This window comes from Balaenoptera acutorostrata, chromosome X (assembly GCF_949987535.1).
Source record: "Balaenoptera acutorostrata chromosome X, mBalAcu1.1, whole genome shotgun sequence".
Classification (NCBI taxonomy): domain Eukaryota; kingdom Metazoa; phylum Chordata; class Mammalia; order Artiodactyla; family Balaenopteridae; genus Balaenoptera; species Balaenoptera acutorostrata.
Window position 1 is genome coordinate 57,796,260 of NC_080085.1, and position 19,040 is coordinate 57,815,299.

The following is a 19,040-nucleotide window of genomic DNA, read 5'->3' on the forward strand; positions in this document are numbered from 1 at the left end:
TTCCTTTGTACATCGGGATAGGTGAGAAGTGTGTGGTAAGAGGCCATTCCAGACAGGAAAAAGGGAAGAGAAGAGGATAGAGATTACCTTTGGTTCCCAGGCAGAGGGTTCCTAGAGCAACTGATACAGTGCCACGAGACCCAATCTAACCCTATGGAGAAATCTGAAAGGTTTCAACAAGTATAGGCTGGCTTGGCCATAGCTTGTTCCTCAGTTTGTAGGAGACCCTCCCGTCTGCGCTTTTCGGTCTGCCTTCCCTGAACATAGTCCCTCGCTGAAGGAGATCTATTTCCTCTATACTTCTATTGCCCTTTCCCACTCCCTCCCCCCTCCCACAAGTGCACAGAGTCTGTTTTGAAATTGGACTTCAGAACCAAATCTGGCAAGTACAGGCCTCTGAGAGTTCGGTAGCCCTGTCGTCAAAATAAAGCTCCGGGTTAAAGCTTCAGCCCCGACGCTTAAAACCTGGTCCAGGAAAGCAGGAGGTAGTCGGGGAGCTGGGGTGCTCCTGGGCTAGAACAAGCCTCTCCTGCTCTCACCCACGCTGTGCCAGCACTTGTTTCTCCAAAGCCACCCGGCTTTAGTGGACGGTGAGGGGAGGGGAGAAAAGCAAAGGAGAGGGGAGGGAGAAAGGAGGTGGGAAGGCAAGGAGGCCGGCCCGGCGGGGCGGGACCCGACTCGCAAACTGTTGCATTTGCTCTCCACCTCCCAGCGCCCCCTCCGAGATCCCGGGGAGCCAGCGTGCAGCGAGAGCCAGAGGGTCCGGAGCAAGCCTGGAGGCAGAGGAGGCGACGGAGGGAAAGAGATCGAGCTAGCTGCTTCAGTGTGGGACAGGAGCCGAAGGGACGCACCGCGTCAACCCCAGCCGGCTCTGGCGACAGCCAACGCCTCTTGCGGCGCGGCGGCTTCGAAGCCGCCGCCCCGGAGCTGCCTTTTCCTCTTCAGTGAAGTTTTTAAAAGCTGCTGGAGACTCGGAGGAAGCGAGGAAAGTGCCGGGTAGGACTGACGGCTGCCTTTGTCCTCCTCCCCTCCACCCCGCCCCCCTCCAGGGTCTCCTGTCCTGCTGCTGCCTCCGCCTGCTCCTCTCAACCCCCTCAACCCTTCTGCAGTCAGCCCAGTGCAGCCAGCCCGAGTTTGCAGAGAGGTAACTCCCTTTGGCTGCGAGCGGGAGAGCTAGCTGCACGTTGCAAAGACGGTTCTGGGGTGCCAGGAGACCGGGGAGCCGCTTCAGCACTGCAGCCAGAATCTGGCTGGTTAGGCGGTAAGCAGGGCAGACCCCCAGATTCCTCTTACTCCCTCTCCACCTCCCCCTGCACGCCGCTTCCCCCTCCCACCAGTTTGTGGGGCCAGAGATCAAAGGATGAAAAGGCAGTCAGGACTTCAGTAGCCCCCCCCAAAAAAAAAGAAAAAAGAAAGAAAAAAAAAGAAAACAACAACAACAAACAAAACCCCAACCAAACCCAAACAAACAAAACCCAATAGCAAAACCCAAAACAAAACAAAAAGAAAATAACCTGGTTCCTATTTGCACCTGCTTCAGTGGACACCAAATTCAGAAGGCAGAGGGTTTTCCTCCCCACCCCCCTTCAAGATTTGAGCATCTTTTGACTCTACCTTCCAAGTATTCAAGAGCAGATTGTGAGCCTACCAGGGAAGATCCTGTCCAGCGCGTGTTTCCTCTGCACGAGACTTTGAGGCTGTCAGAATTCTTTGGAGTTGTTACTCCCGCAAGTTTCCTTTTCCCGCAGGTGGGCAACTAGCTGCAGCAACTACGCATAGCAGCCTGTTGAACTCTTCTCAGCAAGAGAAGGGGAGCAAGATAAAGGAATTGGGTGGAAGATTCACCCAAGCTTAAGGATGGAGGTGCAGTTAGGTCTGGGGAGGGTCTACCCCCGGCCGCCGTCCAAGACCTACCGAGGAGCTTTCCAGAACCTGTTCCAGAGTGTACGCGAAGTGATCCAGAACCCGGGTCCCCGGCACCCTGAGGCCGCGAGCGCAGCACCTCCCGGCGCCCGTTTGCAGCAGCAGCAGCAGCAGGAGACCAGTCCCCAGCAGCAGCAGCAGCAACAGCAGCAGCAGCAGAGTGAGGATGGCTCTCCTCAAGTCCAGAGCAGAGGCCCCACAGGCTACCTGGCCCTGGAGGAGGAACAGCAGTCTTTACAACAGCAGTCAGCTCCCGAGGGCCCCCCGGAGAGCGGCTGCGTCCCAGAGCCGGGAGCTGCCTCGGCAGCCGGCAAGGGGCTGCAGCAGCCACCGCCAGCACCTCCGGACGAGGATGACTCAGCTGCCCCATCCACGTTGTCCCTGCTGGGCCCCACTTTCCCCGGCTTAAGCAGCTGCTCCACCGATCTTAAAGACATCCTGAGCGAGGCCGGCACCATGCAACTTCTTCAGCAGCAGCAGCAACAGCAGCAGCAGGAGGCGGTATCTGAAGGCAGCAGCAGCAGCGGGAGAGCGAGGGAGGCCACTGGGGCTCCCATCTCCTCCAAGGACAGTTACCTAGGGGGCAGTTCGACCATCTCGGACAGCGCCAAAGAATTGTGTAAGGCAGTGTCGGTTTCCATGGGCTTGGGTGTGGAGGCATTGGAGCATCTGAGTCCTGGGGAACAGCTTCGGGGGGATTGCATGTACGCCCCGCTCCTGGGAGGTCCACCGGCTGTGCGTCCCACTCCTTGTGCCCCGTTGGCTGAATGCAAAGGTTCTCTGCTGGATGATGGCCCGAGCAAGGGCACCGAAGAGACTGCTGAGTATTCCCCTTTCAAGGCAGGTTACACCAAAGGGCTGGACAGTGAGAGCCTGGGCTGCTCTGGCAGCGGCGAAGCAGGGGGCTCCGGAACACTTGAGCTGCCATCCGCCCTGTCTCTGTACAAGTCTGGAGCACTGGACGAGGTAGCAGCTTATCAGAGTCGCGACTACTACAACTTTCCGCTAGCCCTGGCCGGGCCGCCGCCCCCTCCGCCGCCTCCCCATCCTCATGCCCGCATCAAGCTGGAGAACCCCCTGGACTATGGCAGCGCCTGGGAGGCCGCGGCGGCACAATGCCGCTATGGGGATGTGGCGAGCCTGCAAGGCGGGGGTGCAGCAGGACCGGGCTCAGGCTCACCCTCAGCTGCCGCCTCCTCTTCCTGGCACACTCTCTTCACAGCCGAAGAAGGCCAGCTCTATGGGCCCTGTGGCGGAGGCGGGGGCGGCAGCGCAGGCGAGGCAGGGGCTGTAGCCCCATACGGCTACACTCGGCCACCTCAGGGGCTGGCGGGCCAAGAAGGTGACTTTTCCCCACCCGATGTGTGGTATCCCGGCGGCGTGGTGAGCAGAGTGCCCTATCCAAGTCCCAGTTGTGTCAAAAGCGAAATGGGCCCCTGGATGGAGAGCTATTCTGGACCTTATGGGGACATGCGGTAAGTTTCTTCTCCTAAAAATGTCTTTAAGCCTAGAGGCAGTCCTCTCCTCCCCGCGCGAATGCTCTGTTCTTGGGCGAGCTGAACAAGCTTCCACAGAAAGGGCCGCCCTAAATCTGGAGCCTTTCCCTGGACTCCTGGCCTACCAAAGATTCGACCTTTGCGCTCTGAACCCCCACTGTGTGCTCCAGTCCCCACCGCTGTGAGCCCTGGGTGCTGGTGCAAGCCCTTCCAGATTCCTTGACAACCCCCTCCCCCCACCAGCCTCCAAAAATCTTCCCTGCCACTTGGTACTCCATGTCCCGCGGGTTCCAAATTTAAATCCAATTGCAAGGGCCATCTTCCGAAATAAAGCCCTTAAGCCCTCCACTACTTCTCCTTCTCCCTGCCCCCAAATCAGAGAACCTGGACAAGAAATATGGGCACTTTCTCCTCTTAAGGTCAGTTAGGGATTGCCCTCTGGCCTGTGGCTGGTCTTGGCAGGTTAGAGGCAAAATAACTGACCCAAGCTTTTCTCAACCCGCCTCCTCCAAAGAGATGAAATGGAGTATGGGATTATGGGGAGAAGGTGATCTCTGGGTTCTGAGGGCCGCTGTGTGAAGAAGGGGTGAAGTCCCTTTGCTGGCAACAAAGAGGACTTGCCCCACGGTTGGAGGTCAGGAGAGAGACTCCAACCAGGCAAGATTAGAGCAGGCAAAGGTAGGGGAAAGCCAAATGACCCCTTTCCTCGTAAACAATGGGCAGGATTTGCCCTCACAGGTTGACGATGTTGGAACTACATGGTAGTGTTGGTTTTCTCTTGTAAAGTGTTTATTTGCTCTATGGATTACAACAGATCCACAGTTCCTACTTTGAGTTTGCATTAGCTCTATAAAGAGGAGAATGTTCTTTTAATGAACAATTTAACCAGACTTGAGTCTGACTTACAAAAGTGTTGGGAAAAAAATTTAAAGGATTTCCTGCTATTCCAGTGTGCATAGAAATCTGCTTTTGTGAGATTAGGGTTTACAAAAGGAATAGGGCTTTTCAATATATTCCTTCATTTTAAGGACATACTTGCATTTTAAAACATTATATGTTACCTCTAACAAATTAAGTAATAACTGTTAGGGACTTATGAACCTTAATCTTGCCCAAGAGTTTTCATTAGGACATGAGAAAAGTGGCGGTCAATTTCATCTTGCGTGTTAAAAATTCTTACTTACCACAATTGAGCACTTTGGAGACCACCTTAAAGATTTTTTTCCCAGCAAACTAAGATATTAGTTTATCTCCGTGAGGGAGGGAATATTGACTGGGGAACTAACTCTTCAGATCTGATGGGTGCTGATGTCCTCATGGATGCTGATGCCTTGTTCCGTGTTTCTGTAGCTATTTTCTTTACCTGTGACTTTTCAAAACTTGTTAGACTTAGCATCTTTGTTGGGAGACTTAAATCCAACAATTTGCTTCCTTTCACTGATGCTTCTGTTCTTGGAAGGTTGATAGCACAGTGTTAGAAAAGAAAGAGGAGGATAGGATTTCATAAAATATTTTCTGGGCTACTGAAGAAACAGTTTCTAACCAGGCTTTATATTTTTTAGGTTCTTAAGGTTTGGCTTACAGGATTTTCAAAGGCTTCATTTATATTGTCAGTCTTTTCTAGTTAATTTGAAGTTTTTTTGTTTTTTTTTTAATTTTTTCAATGTGGTTATACTGTGGGACAAAAGGTCTTCATTTTATAAGAATAGATTTACTTGCTAGAGTATATTTTTTTTCCTATGGCGGTTGCTAGTCAGCGGAGCTCTCTTCTACTGTGAACTATTTTTTTTTTTTTGGCGGGGTTGGGGGGAATGTATAAGGTGCTTCAGTGACCTGCCCAGTCACTGGAACCGTCCTGTCCCTCTTCTGTATGCCTCCCCCAACACCCAAGTAACTCAGTTAACAGGGAGGAGATGAATGATTCCACATATTTGTTAAGAGATGTGTGTGTGTGTTCGAAGACATAACCTGAAATTTTCAGAAAGTGGCTACAGAGAGCTTTTAAATAGTTCTTCCCATCAGGTGTGCAGTAAGCTAGGGGATTTTATCCCAGGTCTTCATGGAAAAACTTCTCTATTTCTAAAACCTGCATAAATTAATGACCTCAACTAGTGAGACATTAGCAGTACCCGAAGAAAGTACAAGATTATTTAATCTTTTCTGGTTTGTGATTGCTGCACTGGTTATAGGAATCTAGTGAAAGGGAAAACTGGCATTCCTGTTTTGTGTGTTGACAAAGAGTTTTCATTTCTAGGACAAAGAAAATCCTTGAATCAGGTTTTTTAAAATTTATCAATTTCATCGGAATTCAACTAATCCCAATCTAAAAGTTGGTATTTTCTTACTTTCTCTTTCTTTCCCTCACTTTGTAGGGGCACAGTTTGGTGAAAGGCAAGTAATTATTTTAAGCCAAAGCTAGAGCTTCCACCCTCTCTGTATTGCATGCATTATATGCCAACTTTGAGTTAAAAATCTCAACATTCTAGAGACTTTCAATAATCTGTTGGATTGCTCCCTTTTCCAATTGTGTGTGTGTGTTCATACACGTTATTTAATTGTAGGGTTTTTTTTAACTTAATAACTTCTGGAATAGCTCTGTGTTCTTATACATCTACAATATTTCTGCTGAGAGGAGAGAGGCCTAAGGTGGTCCTTTAATTTTTTTTTTTTTACTTATTTTAGCATGTGGTATGAACGGAAGGAATAATAAAAAGTGATAGGGCTTGTGTGAAACCCTGATAATATTTTATGGAGCTGTCTTCTACTGCGATCAAATAAGACTACAACTTTGTTAATTGACCACTGTCTCACTTGACAGAAGTAGGGCCTTTTATATCCCAGCAAACAGCATAATAATATGACAAATATTTATTCTTGGGAGATGAGACCAAGGGGAGCCTGTTCAGGAACTAGAGTTGGGGTTTAAATAAATTATCCAGATGCAAAAAGAACATTTTAATTTTTCTCTTGATAATTTGTTCTGGTCTTCATAATAGGTAGTATTTTAGTAGTGCTTTGAAATCGGCAAATCCTGCCTTTCTCCATTAGTTATTTCAAAAGAAGTCACTTTATTAATTCCCCTTTCCATCTCCTCTCCTCTCCACAGTTATCAAGTGACTTTTTATGACTATCTTGCAAGGAGCAGTTTGTCTTTTTTGTAAATCTGAGTTTTGCTTTGGGAATGACGCTCTCTGTCCATAGGCCTTCAGGGTCAATATGTTGGAAAGAAACATCCTTTCTTCACGGTCAGCAAATAACTGGTGAGTTCTGTCTGGATACCAGTAATCAGAACCTGAGGACCAGATAGCCACACTGGGTGGTACCCCATTTGAAAATATATGCACGATGTAATGATAGAATTCTTCTCTTGGTTGTCCACAGAGTATCTCTCTCCTCTTGGCCAAAGGTTAACATCAGTGAGAGACATTTTTGAAGAAGCTTGCAGCTTTCCTGTTGCAGGGTCACTTAAGGGTGCTTTCTTGCCAGTGCTAATTTTGCCTCATCAGACTTCCATTCCTTTTAGGCTGTAAACTTTGATATTAATATATTGAATTTGCTGGCACATTTCATTTTCTTTTTTAAATGTTTTACCTCCCTGTAGTAATTTTCTCATCTGGTATACATATATGTATTTAAACCAAAAAATTATTTGGTCTCCTGACTCTTACTTGTACTGTGGCTGCTCTTGGTGGGATTATGTGAGTTGGAGTTAGGGACATGGACAATTTTATTATTATTGTTATTTACGGTGATATCAAGACTACCAGCTTCATTCAGAACTGTGCTAAGCAGAAAGCAGAATGCCGGCTGGTTGTGGTAAGCAAGGGGCTTATTTTATAACCAAACCTGAAATCATGATTCTGAAAAATAGAAAGCGAATAAAAATCAAGTTTTGTGAGGTTGGTTGGAGAGGGAAAAGGAAACCTCTCCCCACCCCCTACCTCCACCATTTTCTCTTTGTCCGCAGCTTCCTTAAGTGCTGCCTGTCCCCGATTTTCTTTCTTTCTACTCCTTTCATGCTTTTGACATTGAAATATAGACTTTTTTTCTACTTTTCAGGATATTTTTTCTCATTACACCTGTGGCATGCTCCTAAAGAATTTTTTTTTTAATCTGGAGAGTAACAGATCAGATCAACCTCAGCACCTTTCTTTTAAGACTAGATGACTTGAAGAGATTGCAAAATGAATAGCTGGGCTTTTTTTACCTTAAGGTTAGAGCCTGATTCAACAGTTGCTGAGGGAGCTGAACTAGATGGCTTGAGGACTTGGTGATTTAATGAAGTATTTTGCTGGCTGCTGTCTCTGTCTCTTTTTCTCTGTCTCTCTCTGTCTACTGGCTATTTTGGCAACGTTTTCTCAAAACCTGAGAATAACTGGACCCTCTCGCCTCTGAGACAGCTCTGTCTGGGTCAAACTTCTGCAGTGCTTTCACAAGTAGTATCTGATCTATATGTGACGGTGCTTGCTAGAATTGTCTGGCTGGGCTAATATGGTGATGCTATATGTGAATTCATCATTTAAAAAAAAGAAAGGTATTGAAGAAATTATTCAACCTCAGAATTTGCCTGCCAGCATTACATCAGGTTCTGAGATGTTGAACTCAGAGTAAGTTATCCTCATCTTAGGCACAAAGTTGACCTTTTTTCCCTCGTTGCTTGTAAAGCTCCATACAGTTATCAGTATTGGTTGGCATTTGCCATATTGAAGAGAATTATGAAATCTCATATTTATATAGCACTCTTTTCAAAGAAAAGACCCAGCATCTTCCGGTTTATTCACTAGCACTCATGTAAGTTTGAGTAAGCCAGGAGGGTGCTTAGTGAACATCCCTTTGCTAGTTGAGGGAGTAGAAGTTGTTGCATTTTCTATAACATTTGTTTACCATAGGGAAACCTCTCTAGAGTGGCACTTCCCAACTTTTTTTCTTGAACTTTCCCACCTGACAGATGATGTTTTAGATTTTTGCTCAGTAAGGGCTACTTTTAGTGACTGCTGCTGTGATTTATGCACATTTCCTTGCACACTCATGAGTGCTGTCATCCCTTCTCTCTTACACCAATTCCTGTTGCCAACCTACAGGGCAGAGCAGTGTTGAGAGTGGCTCATCTAGATAAGCTTATAGCTCTAAAGTGCTGGTTACTTGAGAATGCTGCCAATTTAGATCATGCAGTACCTGAGTTTTATTTTTTTTAATCAACAACTTTATTGAGACGTAATTCACAATATATAATTCACCCATTTAAAGTATACGTACAATTCAATGGTTTTTATTATATTCAGAGTTGGGCAACCATCACCACAATCAATTTTAGAACATTTTAACCACTTAGCAGTCAAACCCCACCCCAACCCTGAGCAACTATCAACCACCAGTCTACTTTCAGTCTCTATGGATTTGCTTATTCTAACGTTCAATATAAATGGAGCCATGCAATACGTCACCTTTTGTGACTAGCTTCTTTCATGCAGAATAATATTTTCAATGTTCATCCATGTTGAAGCACATCTCAATACTTTCCATTTTATGGATGTACCTCACTTTATCTATCCATTCATCAGTTGATGGACATTAGAGTTGTTTCAACCTTTTGGTTATTACGAATAATACTGCTATGAACATTTATGTACAAGAAGATTTTTTTTTTTATGAACATGTTTTTTAATTCTTTTGGGTACATACCTAGAAGTGGAGTTTCTGGGTCATGTAGTAACTCTGTGTTTAACCTTTTGAGGCACTCCCAAACTGTTTTTAAAAGTGGCTACACCATTTTACAATCTCACCAGCAATGTATGAGGGTCCGATTTCTCCACATCCTGCCAATACTTCTAATTGTCTTTTTAATTATAGACATCACAGTGGGTGTGAAGTGGTATCTCAAAGTGGTTTTGATTTGCATTTCTCTAATGACTAATAATATTAAGCATCTTTTTTTGTGCTTATTGACTGTTTGTATATCTTCTTTGCAAAAAAGGTCTTTGCTCATTTGTAATTAGATTATTTGTCTTATTGAGTTGTAAGAGTTTTAAAAAAATATATTCTAGATACAAATCCTATAAGAAATTACAATTTGTGAATATTTTATCACATACTCTGAGTTGTCTTTTCACTTTCTTGATGGTATTCATTGAAGAACGTGCTTTAAAAATTTTGAAGTCCAATGTACTTTTTGTATGTAGCTTGTGATCTTTGTATCATATCTAAGAAGGTTTTGCTTAATCCAAGGTCACAAAGATTTACACTTAGGTTTCCTTCTAAGAGTTTTATAGTTTTAGCTGTTAAATTTAGTTTTTTGATCAATTTTGAATTAATTTTTATGTAAATATCTAGTCACCACAGCACCATATGTTGATTCTTTCCCTATTTAACTGTCTCAGCACCCTTTGTGTAAAATCAGTTGACTGTAAATGTTTTTTTCTGGACTCTGGGCTATATTACAATACATTGATCCTATACCAATACCACGGTGTCTTAATTACTGTAGGTTTTTAATAAGTTTTGAAATGAGGAAGTGTGCAATTTTTTTCTTCTTTTTCAAGATTGTTTTTGACTATTGTGGGTCCTTTGAATTTCTGTATGCATTTTAGGATCAGCTTGTCAGTTTCTACAGAGAAGCCATCTGGGATTCTGATAGAGGCTGCATTGAATCTGTAGATCAATTTGGGGAGTGTTGTCATCTCCACATTAAGTGTTCTGATCCATGGCCATGGAATGTCTTTCCATTTATTTATGTCATTTTCACTTTTTTCAACGTTTTGTAGTTTTAAGAGTATAAATTTTGCACTTCTTTTGTTAAATTAGTTCCACAATATTTTAATTTTTGATGCTACTATGAATGGAATTTTCTTAATATCCTTTAAAATTTTTAATTGCCAGTGTATAGAAATATAACTGATTTTTGTATATTGACTTTGTATCCTGCAACCTCGGTGAAAGTACCTGAGTTTTGAACCCCTCTGGGACTTAAGAGGCAAAAGGTTTCTGCTGCTGTGTTGAAAGTTAAAGCATACTTTGTTTCATCCTGTATGAAGGCTGCATAAGGACACTGTTCTCAATTTTTCTCAACTGTGAATTAGAATTGGTAATGCCAGCCCCTTCCTGGATGAATAGAAGAGTGTCTCTAAAATTTTCAGGTCTTCAGAGAACAGTAGAGAAGAAACATATTAATAAGGTTTATGCAGTTAGTAGTCCTCTTTTTAGTATTTGGATTTGGGAACTACTAGCAAGGGGATGAGGAATAATAATTTCTATGTACTAAACTAACATGAAGAGGTAACAGATGCAAACTAAGCCAAAGAAATCACTAGCTAGCTGTATTTGGCTTATGTTTAGGTTTGTGTAAGCAGCTGGAGTCATAATTTTATGTTTTTATATGTTGTCCTTTAGATAAGGTAAATGCCACCACTCCTTCTGGTGTGTATTTGTAGATGAAGAAGTGGTCCATTTACTCTCATATAATTTGGGCTTCTTTTCAGGGATGTACTCTATAACCATAAAAAAGAGATAAAATTTACCTATAAAGGGATTGAACTTTGGTCTTATTAACACTCTAGGCTAAGGGTCATATCTAATCAGCTATAGCTATTGTGTCCTGAAAATGGTAAGTGAACGGCAGGCCACTGAACAAAAGGTCCTCTTGTGACGTAGTTGTCTTTAGAAATGACCCTAATAAAGTGATTTTTAAAAAGTATTCATCAATCAACCACTTTTCATTAAACACCTGCTATATGCCCATCTGTGTACTAGAGAGAGATCAGGGTAAAGGGAACACAATTCAGGGAGAATCTGGAGATCACTGCCTTCAAGGAGCTTATAGCTATTAAAACAAAAATAAAAACAAAACAGAACGGCAACACCATGATGCCAGTATGATGAGATGCTGGATTGTATGGTATGTATTTTTTAAATGCAGATATCCAAAAAAGAAATGGATCAACATAGGTGGAAGTGGTCAACAATATTACCTGTGGCTGCTTTTTATCGTTATGGATGAGGTTGGGACATGATTTAACTCAAGCAATAGATTATAGGTCTTGATGAATATTTCAGATACCAGAAGGTAGTAATTCTGGAAAGACAATGAAGAGTGAACTCAAGTAAGGGGTTGGAATCTATTTCTCCTTTTTCAACAGTGCCACCCCAGTCAAGTTAGTTAATAGTTACTTTCTCATTTTTGTCTATATTGTTGCACTTGCTGGGAACATGTTTCCATGTCTTTGACTATACAAGTCTGCAATATATGAGGAATTAATTAAAATTGAGGGTGATTAATGGGTCTAAGTTTGGCGTGAGAGCCAATAAAGATGCCCAGTGTGGTGGTCAGATCAAGAATTATTATTCTGCTCTCAAGTTTTCCATTGATCATGGTGGCTTGCTTTAAGGTTCTGTATAAATGGGGTTTCAGGGTGTTGGTTAAGGGAGAGAAGCAAGGAGCACAAGTCAGACAATTCTGGGAGTAAGGGGAACATGAAAACTTTTTTTATAAGGCCTTTGCTGAATTAGATGATGTAGCTTTAAAATGGCCAACCCCTTAATTATGGGTTCTGTTTTGTGCACATTGAGTGTGTTCCTTGCTTGTGGAAGTGTAGTCTTACTATCTGGCCGCTAGGGGGACTGCAAGTGTCCTGTGACAGGGTTTCCCTGGAAATAGTTGGCCTCCTTTGGTGGATTCAACATATCACAGGATAACTTGAGCCAGAACCACCTAGTACCAGACAATAAATAAGCTACAGTGGTACTTAGTATTTTATCTGGGATGTTCTTTTCCAAAGTGCAAAACATTTTTAGTAGCACTATTTGACTCCTTGACACCTTTTTCTGAATGTAGCGCAGGGAACAGTGACATTGGACATATTCCAGTAACACTTTACAGTTTACAGAGTTGTTTCATATTCCATTATTGCATTTCATCTGCATTTCTACTGTATGCAAGTAGCCAGGTTTACTGTGTTTTAATACTCTCCATACTATTATAATACTATCATTCCCATTGTAAATATTATGTTCAGAGAAGTTAAGTGACGTGTCTAAAGTCAAACAGCTTCAAGGTGACAGAGTTGGGATTTCAGCCCCACTCTTTGTTCCTCAAATCAAGTGTTCCTTTTTTATCACACAGGTCGCTCACCTCATAAATAGGAAATAGGAGAGTCAGAGAGGCAAAATAACCTTAACTAGTATCAATAGAAATTCATGAAGCTCTTAAGGCTTCTGGGTCTTTTATCCACTTACTGGACTGATGGATTGGCTTGTGTGGGCATTCAAATTGCCAACAGTCTTGCCATCCTACTTTATAGACTGCATTTATTCGACAAATACTTACTGAGCTTTTTATATATCAAATTCTGTGCTAAGTACCTATGACACAGCAATGAACAAGGCAGACAAAAATTCCTCCCTTCATGGAGTTTACATTTTAGTGAAAGGAGACATGTAGAATATATCTGATGCTGATAAATGTCGTGAAGAATAATTTAGCAGAGTGTGGGGAATACGGATTGATAGTGGGAAGGACTATTTTATATCTATTGGTCAGAGAAGCCCTTACTGAGAAGGTAATATTTGAGCAGAGACCTGAAGGAAACTAGGAAGTGAGCCATAGGGATATCTGGAGTTAGAATATTCCAGATACAGACAACCGCAAGTAGAAAGGACCTGAGGCAGGAGCATACTTTGTGTGATGGACAATAGCAGAGAGCCCTGTATGGCAGTTTAAGTAAATGGAGAGTGATAAGAGATGAGATCAAAGTTAATAAGGGACATCTCAGGTCTTCCTTAGGACTTTGGTTTTTACTCCGATGTGGGGAGTCATTGGAAGATTTTGAATAGAGGAGTAACATGATCTGACTGATATTTTAACAGATTCTCTTCTGCAGAACATCCACCACTCTTTGATATTTTATACATTTGTTTGTTTACTGATTGTCTGTGTGGAGAAAACACTGTAAGAGCAAGGGAAAAGCAAGGAAATGAGGCTACTGCAGTGATCCAGGTAAGAGATGATGGTGGTTTAGACCGGGGTTATTGGTAGAGGAGATGAGAAGTAGCTGGATTCTTGATGTGTCTTCATGGTAGATCCTACAGCATTTACTGACAGATTAGATACTCGTTGTGAGAAAAAGAGAGATGTCAAGGCTGATTGCCAAATTTTTGATCTGAGCAATTTGAAAAATGTGATTACCATTTACTGAGATGATGAATATTGTAGGTAAAGCCGGTATGTGTGTGTGGGTGGGTAGGAATCAAGAGTTTGATTTTTGATGTATAAAGTTTGAGTTATTTGGTGAACATCCTGTTGGCTTCTTCTCAGTTTTCATGCAGTGCCCTTAGCTTTCTGCTTTTCAAGGAGGTTAAAACCTTAGAGACCACCTAGATCTTTGGTGCCCTCTCACTTCTCCCCTTTTGCTTTATAGAGGCCTAGAGAGGAGTGGAGTCTTGTCTAGTGAGAAACAACAAGCTGGCAACATAACTAGAGCACAAACTCAGTTCTCCTGGATTCCAGCTTGGTGCTTCTTAGCGTTATTCTGAGACCTCATTTTGGAGGTGGTGTGAGTTTCTTCTTCTTGCCCAAACCTTAAACCAGGTAATTAAACTAAATAATGAATAAAAACCTAGAACACCACGCAAAGTGGCTGCTGCCTTCAATCGAACCAAAATATTGTTATGTTTTTACTGAACCACACACCAAAATAATTTATCCATGAAAAACACAGTAAGCAGACTTTTAAAGACCACTGAGCTTTGATCCAAGCTGAAACTTACAGAGATCTGGAACATAAATGGCCTGAGATTGTAGGATATTAGAGTCTATGGAACGTGGGAAACCATCTTGTCCAGTTTGGCCATTTTATGAATGAGGTGCCTGAGGCAGAGAGATGGAAAGGAATTTGAACAAAGTCACACAGAAAGCTAGTTTCTTTTAGTCAGAGCCTATTCTGAGGGTTAGCTGTCTGTTGCTCCTTTGGACAATTCTATGTTGGAAAAGTGATTCCCCACTCAGAACAAAGAATTATAATAGCAGTAATAATGATAGCACTTACTATGTGCCAAATTTTGGTGCCTTACATGGGTTAACTAATTTAATTCTCACAAAAACCTTGGTAAATAGTCCCAGAGAGGTTAAGTGACTTGCCCAAAGGTCACACAGCTAGGAAGTAATAGAAGTCTGGCTTGTAACTGCGAGGTTCTAACCACTGCTTAGTACCAACAGCTTCTCAGATTAGCTAGTCATTCACCTCTACTATCCCAAAAGACTGGTGACTAGGGTGACCTCATTAAGCACTGACCCTATATAGTCCGCTGATCCTCACAGAATACCTGAGTTCCTGGTAAAGTGGAGGTGGAGGGACATAAAGGGGGTGGTGGGAAGAAGTTGATCATTTACAATAGGGATTGGAAAGCAGAACTACAGAAATTGTTGAAAAAGGTCTGGAGATTCCAAGGTGGTTGAAAATCTCAAAGCCCACTACAAACCTGGGCAATGCAGTGCCTGCTTAAATAGGAGAGAAACCAAGGTAAGAAAAATAAAATAGCTGATTTCTTGAAGTCAGGAACTCTTTTATGTGTTTTACATGTGTTAATTCATTTAATTCTCAAAATAACTCCCTGAGGTAAGTATGATTATCATTCCCATGTTACCGGTGAGTGAATAGGAACAGAACAATTAAGTAACGTGCCCAAGGTTATAGAACAAGTAAGTGAAAGAGACTATATTAGAATCTAGGTAGCTCTGCTCCTCAACTTATATTATTTTCCACTACATTTAGGGAAAGGAGTGCTATTCATATTATAGAATATTTTTTAATGCAAAAACGTGCCTGAGCTTCAAACATTGAGCAACTCTTGTCCTTAAAATACACCAGCTTCTTTTAAGGACTCTTAGGAGGAAAGGTACTTATCCAAGGGCACATGGTGAGTAATTAGTAGAACCAGAGTCTGAACTCGAGACTCCAGACTGCCAAACCTCTTTGCATTTTATCACTCTGTTTTCATTCTCACACTGACTTGTCTCCCTTTATTCCTCCTTCTGTATCGTCCTGACTCTCACTTTTTTAAAATTAACTTTATGCATCAGCAAGATTGGACAGAGAATGGGGAGAATGATCAGAATCCATGTCCCACCAGGCATTGTCAAAAGGAACAAAAACGTCAGGAAAAAATGTCAGCATATGGGATTTGCCCTAAGTAAGAAGGGGAACTTCCCAATATGAGAAAAGGCTACCTCTGTTCTTCTAGCCCAAATTGGTTCTGCAGGATTCCATAGGAAGTCATGAATATGATTGTCAGATGACTTTTTTGTTATTGTGGAAATGGAAGAAGGCCACTATGAAAGTCTGCTTCTCTCCAGATATTTTTTAAGGAAGGTGCAATCTTCCCACTCATATAAGTGACAACTACTTAGGAATTTCTTTTGAAAATTGGCAGTACATAAGAGAAAGCATCTTTCCAAAAGTGTCATATTGGTCCACTTCTCTGAAGCATTGTCCAACCTCTGACTAGATGATGAGGTCGCATAAACTGAGAGTTGGGAGTAAGATGGAAACTCCTTTGATGTTTGGGTGCAGAAAGGATTCCAAAACATGTTTTGAGTCTGTTTACTTTACCTACCCCTCCTTCCCTTTCATCTTTGTTTAAAAATACAAAGGTTAGCAAGTGTGTAGTCTGTTGGAGTTTCCAGTTGTTCATTTGAAAAATCTGTTTGATCAGGCGTTTAAATAAAAAGGACCAAATTATACTGAGATATTTCAGTCACCAACTACCTAATAATAAACCAAAAACCTTAACCATACTCATATTTTTGTATGTCATTTTCTTTGGACACCTGCTAAGCCTTGCTGAGGTGCTAGATTGACTCAAAATGTGCCATCATCAGAGATGACCCCACAGTGTGTGGGAAAAGCTGCACTGGAGGCTTTGGGAATTAAGGTAGTGAAACGATGTGTTGTTGTTTACCAAAGCCTTCTCCGTCATTCCCTCTCCCTGAGTTCCAGTCTTCATCACCTCTTGCCTGGATTAGTGCAGTGACCTCATGCCTGCTCTCCCTAGTCCTCTGTGCTGCTCTCTGATTCATATTGTATTCATCCTACCAGATTAACTTTCCCAAGGGTCAGTTACAATATTGTTAGTGTCTTCCTTTAAACATCCATTAGTCTATAAGCTCCTTGAGGGTTAGAACTCTGTTTAATTTATCTCTGTATTCTCAATGCTTAGCACAGAAGAAGTCTTGCTGAGCAGTTGTGTAATGCATGTTTGAAATTGCAGCTCCTCTCCATTTGCTTATAGGTTAAAATACAAATTCTTTAAGTCTGGTGTTCAAAGCTTTTCATTATCTGTATTACTTTTCCAGCCTCAAGTCCTATAATTCCCCTACAGAAACTCCAGCCACATGGATCTGTCACCTTAAACCGTTGTCACTCCTTTTTTCTTTGAACTTGTTGTTTTTCCTATTATTCCTTTGGCCTTGAAGGCTATCCCAATTTTAATACTATCTATTTTTCTAACCTTAGCTCAAATATAGTCTCATATGAGATGAAATTTCTCATCCCCTAATCCATTGAGAAAGTTATCTCTGTGACATGATATGGTTGAAAGAATGTAGGCTTCAGTTTTCTTCATCTGTATACTAGTGCTCGAAATCTCTAGATTATAAGACTTTTGCAAGGAGATGATCAGATGACGTGATACTTGATGGATGTCAGGTATAAGTCAAGAGTTAGTGCTTAATATCTTTTAGATTCAGCCCTTTTTTCCTTCTCCATTGATATATACTTAGTTATTAAATTATAATTATTTATATGCTTATCTTATATATCTTTTTAAATTGTACTCTCTTTTAGGGCAAAGGTTGTTTCATGGATATATTTGTGTAAATTATACAAAACACGTAGCTTAGAGTTTGGCTTATAGTAGGTATTCCATAAATATTTATTTATTCAGTGAATCTGAGCCAATCGTATTAAGTGCCAAAAACAAATAATGGATTATAAGTTCAATTAATAGAAATATGGGATTCAGAATAAAGGAAGTGAATTCTGGTCAGACCATATTTACAATGTGGTGTTCAACCCCATTTTTCATGAGGCATCTCCTCTTGTAAAGCATGGAGAAGCTGAGATGCTGAGTTGGGTATGGGAAGGGAGGTAGGGAGCAATGGACATAAATATTGTCTCAATATATCTGAAGGGCTATCATGGAATAAAGGAGTTAGATATTTTCTGCAGTACCCCAAAGGGCAAAACCAATGAGGATAGATTGCAGTTCAGTAAAAGGAAGACATTTTCTCATAGTGGATTCACCCTATATTGGAAGTTTCCAACAAGGACCAAATGAGTTTTGGGGTGTGTGTGTGTGTATGTGTGTGTGTGTGTGTGTATGTGTGTTTGTGTGTGTTTATCAAATTAGTTGCTAACATTTCATGTAAAAATTCAGATTTCCAGTTTGGGAAATGAAGATCTGGAATTATTGGGACTACATTCCTGCGTGACAATAACCAGCTGGAGGTGAGAAGCAAGTGCTCCTCTAGATGTAGCATGTACTTTCCAGTTTATCCAGACACGAACAACCTGCTTTATTCATTTAAGTTACTTGCTTGACTGTTCTAGGCATTTGAATTTGCCATCCCTGTCAGATCAGGGACCTGGGCAAATCTTGACAGCCTTCCTTACCCCAAGGGCTTTTCCTCCTCATCTAGGAGGGACTAAAGAAAAGTACAAGGGATGCTGCAATCAGATCTGACTTGGCTTTCAGTTCTGGCACAGCCATTTACCAACTGTATGACCTTGGGTGAGTAACTTAACCTCTCTGAACATCAACTCCTTCATCTGTGTAACACTCTCCTCACAGCATTACTGTGAAAACTAAATAAAACAACTAGATAAAGGGCATGCCACTTAGTAGATGATGAAATACTAGTTCCCTTCTTCTTATTCATGGCACCCTTTATGTCCATTGGGAGTATCACATAAGTAGTAAAATAACCCTCATTGAAGGCATTCAAGAAGAAGCTGGACTTGTTGGAGACCATGTATACAGGGAAGAGGTTTCAACTCATAGTAGGTGATGTCCACAGTCACTTTCTAACAATTCAAAAGCCTATCAATAACTCCAAAATGCCCATCTGGATGATTTTAGACATACATCGCAGAGTTAGGGACTTTTAATAAACAACAGATAGGATGAGGGCTCTTGGGGAAAAAGTTGGAGTCAGGGCTAAAATATAATGTGTTGACATTCAGGAATAGGCTTTGGCACCTGACAGATTTTAGTTTAAATCCTGAGTTTGACAATTACCCACTGTGTGTTCTGGGCCACTTAATCTTATTTTCAGTTTCCTCATTTATATAATGAAGATATTAATACTTCTCTCATTGGATTCTTGTGAGGATAAGTGAGATAATGAATGTAAAAAATCTTGACCAGTGCCTGGCCTAGAATAAAAGCTTGATAAATGGTTCTCCTCCTCTTCCTCCTCCTCATTATTATTATTATTAGACCAGACCAACAGAACTTGGGAAAACGCATGGCTAGACTCTGACTGAAGTACATGAGCCTTTCCTCAGGCCACTGCTGTCCCTTCCTCCCCTCCACAAAACTCTGTCTCCAAAATGCTTTGGCCGGAATGTAAGT

General features: G+C 42.0%; 1 protein-coding gene across 3 annotated transcripts in view; it reads left to right on the plus strand.

The window, feature by feature from the left end:
- Positions 1–1,857: 1,857 nt before the first annotated feature.
- AR (androgen receptor) overlaps positions 1,858–19,040 on the plus strand; it is a 181,496-nt gene continuing 164,313 nt past the window's right edge. For all 3 annotated transcript variants that reach the window (XM_057539092.1, XM_057539093.1, XM_057539094.1), the window contains exon 1: positions 1,858–3,398. In XM_057539092.1, the coding sequence (XP_057395075.1) occupies positions 1,858–3,398 (1,541 nt within the window). The remainder of the gene's footprint in view (positions 3,399–19,040) is intronic.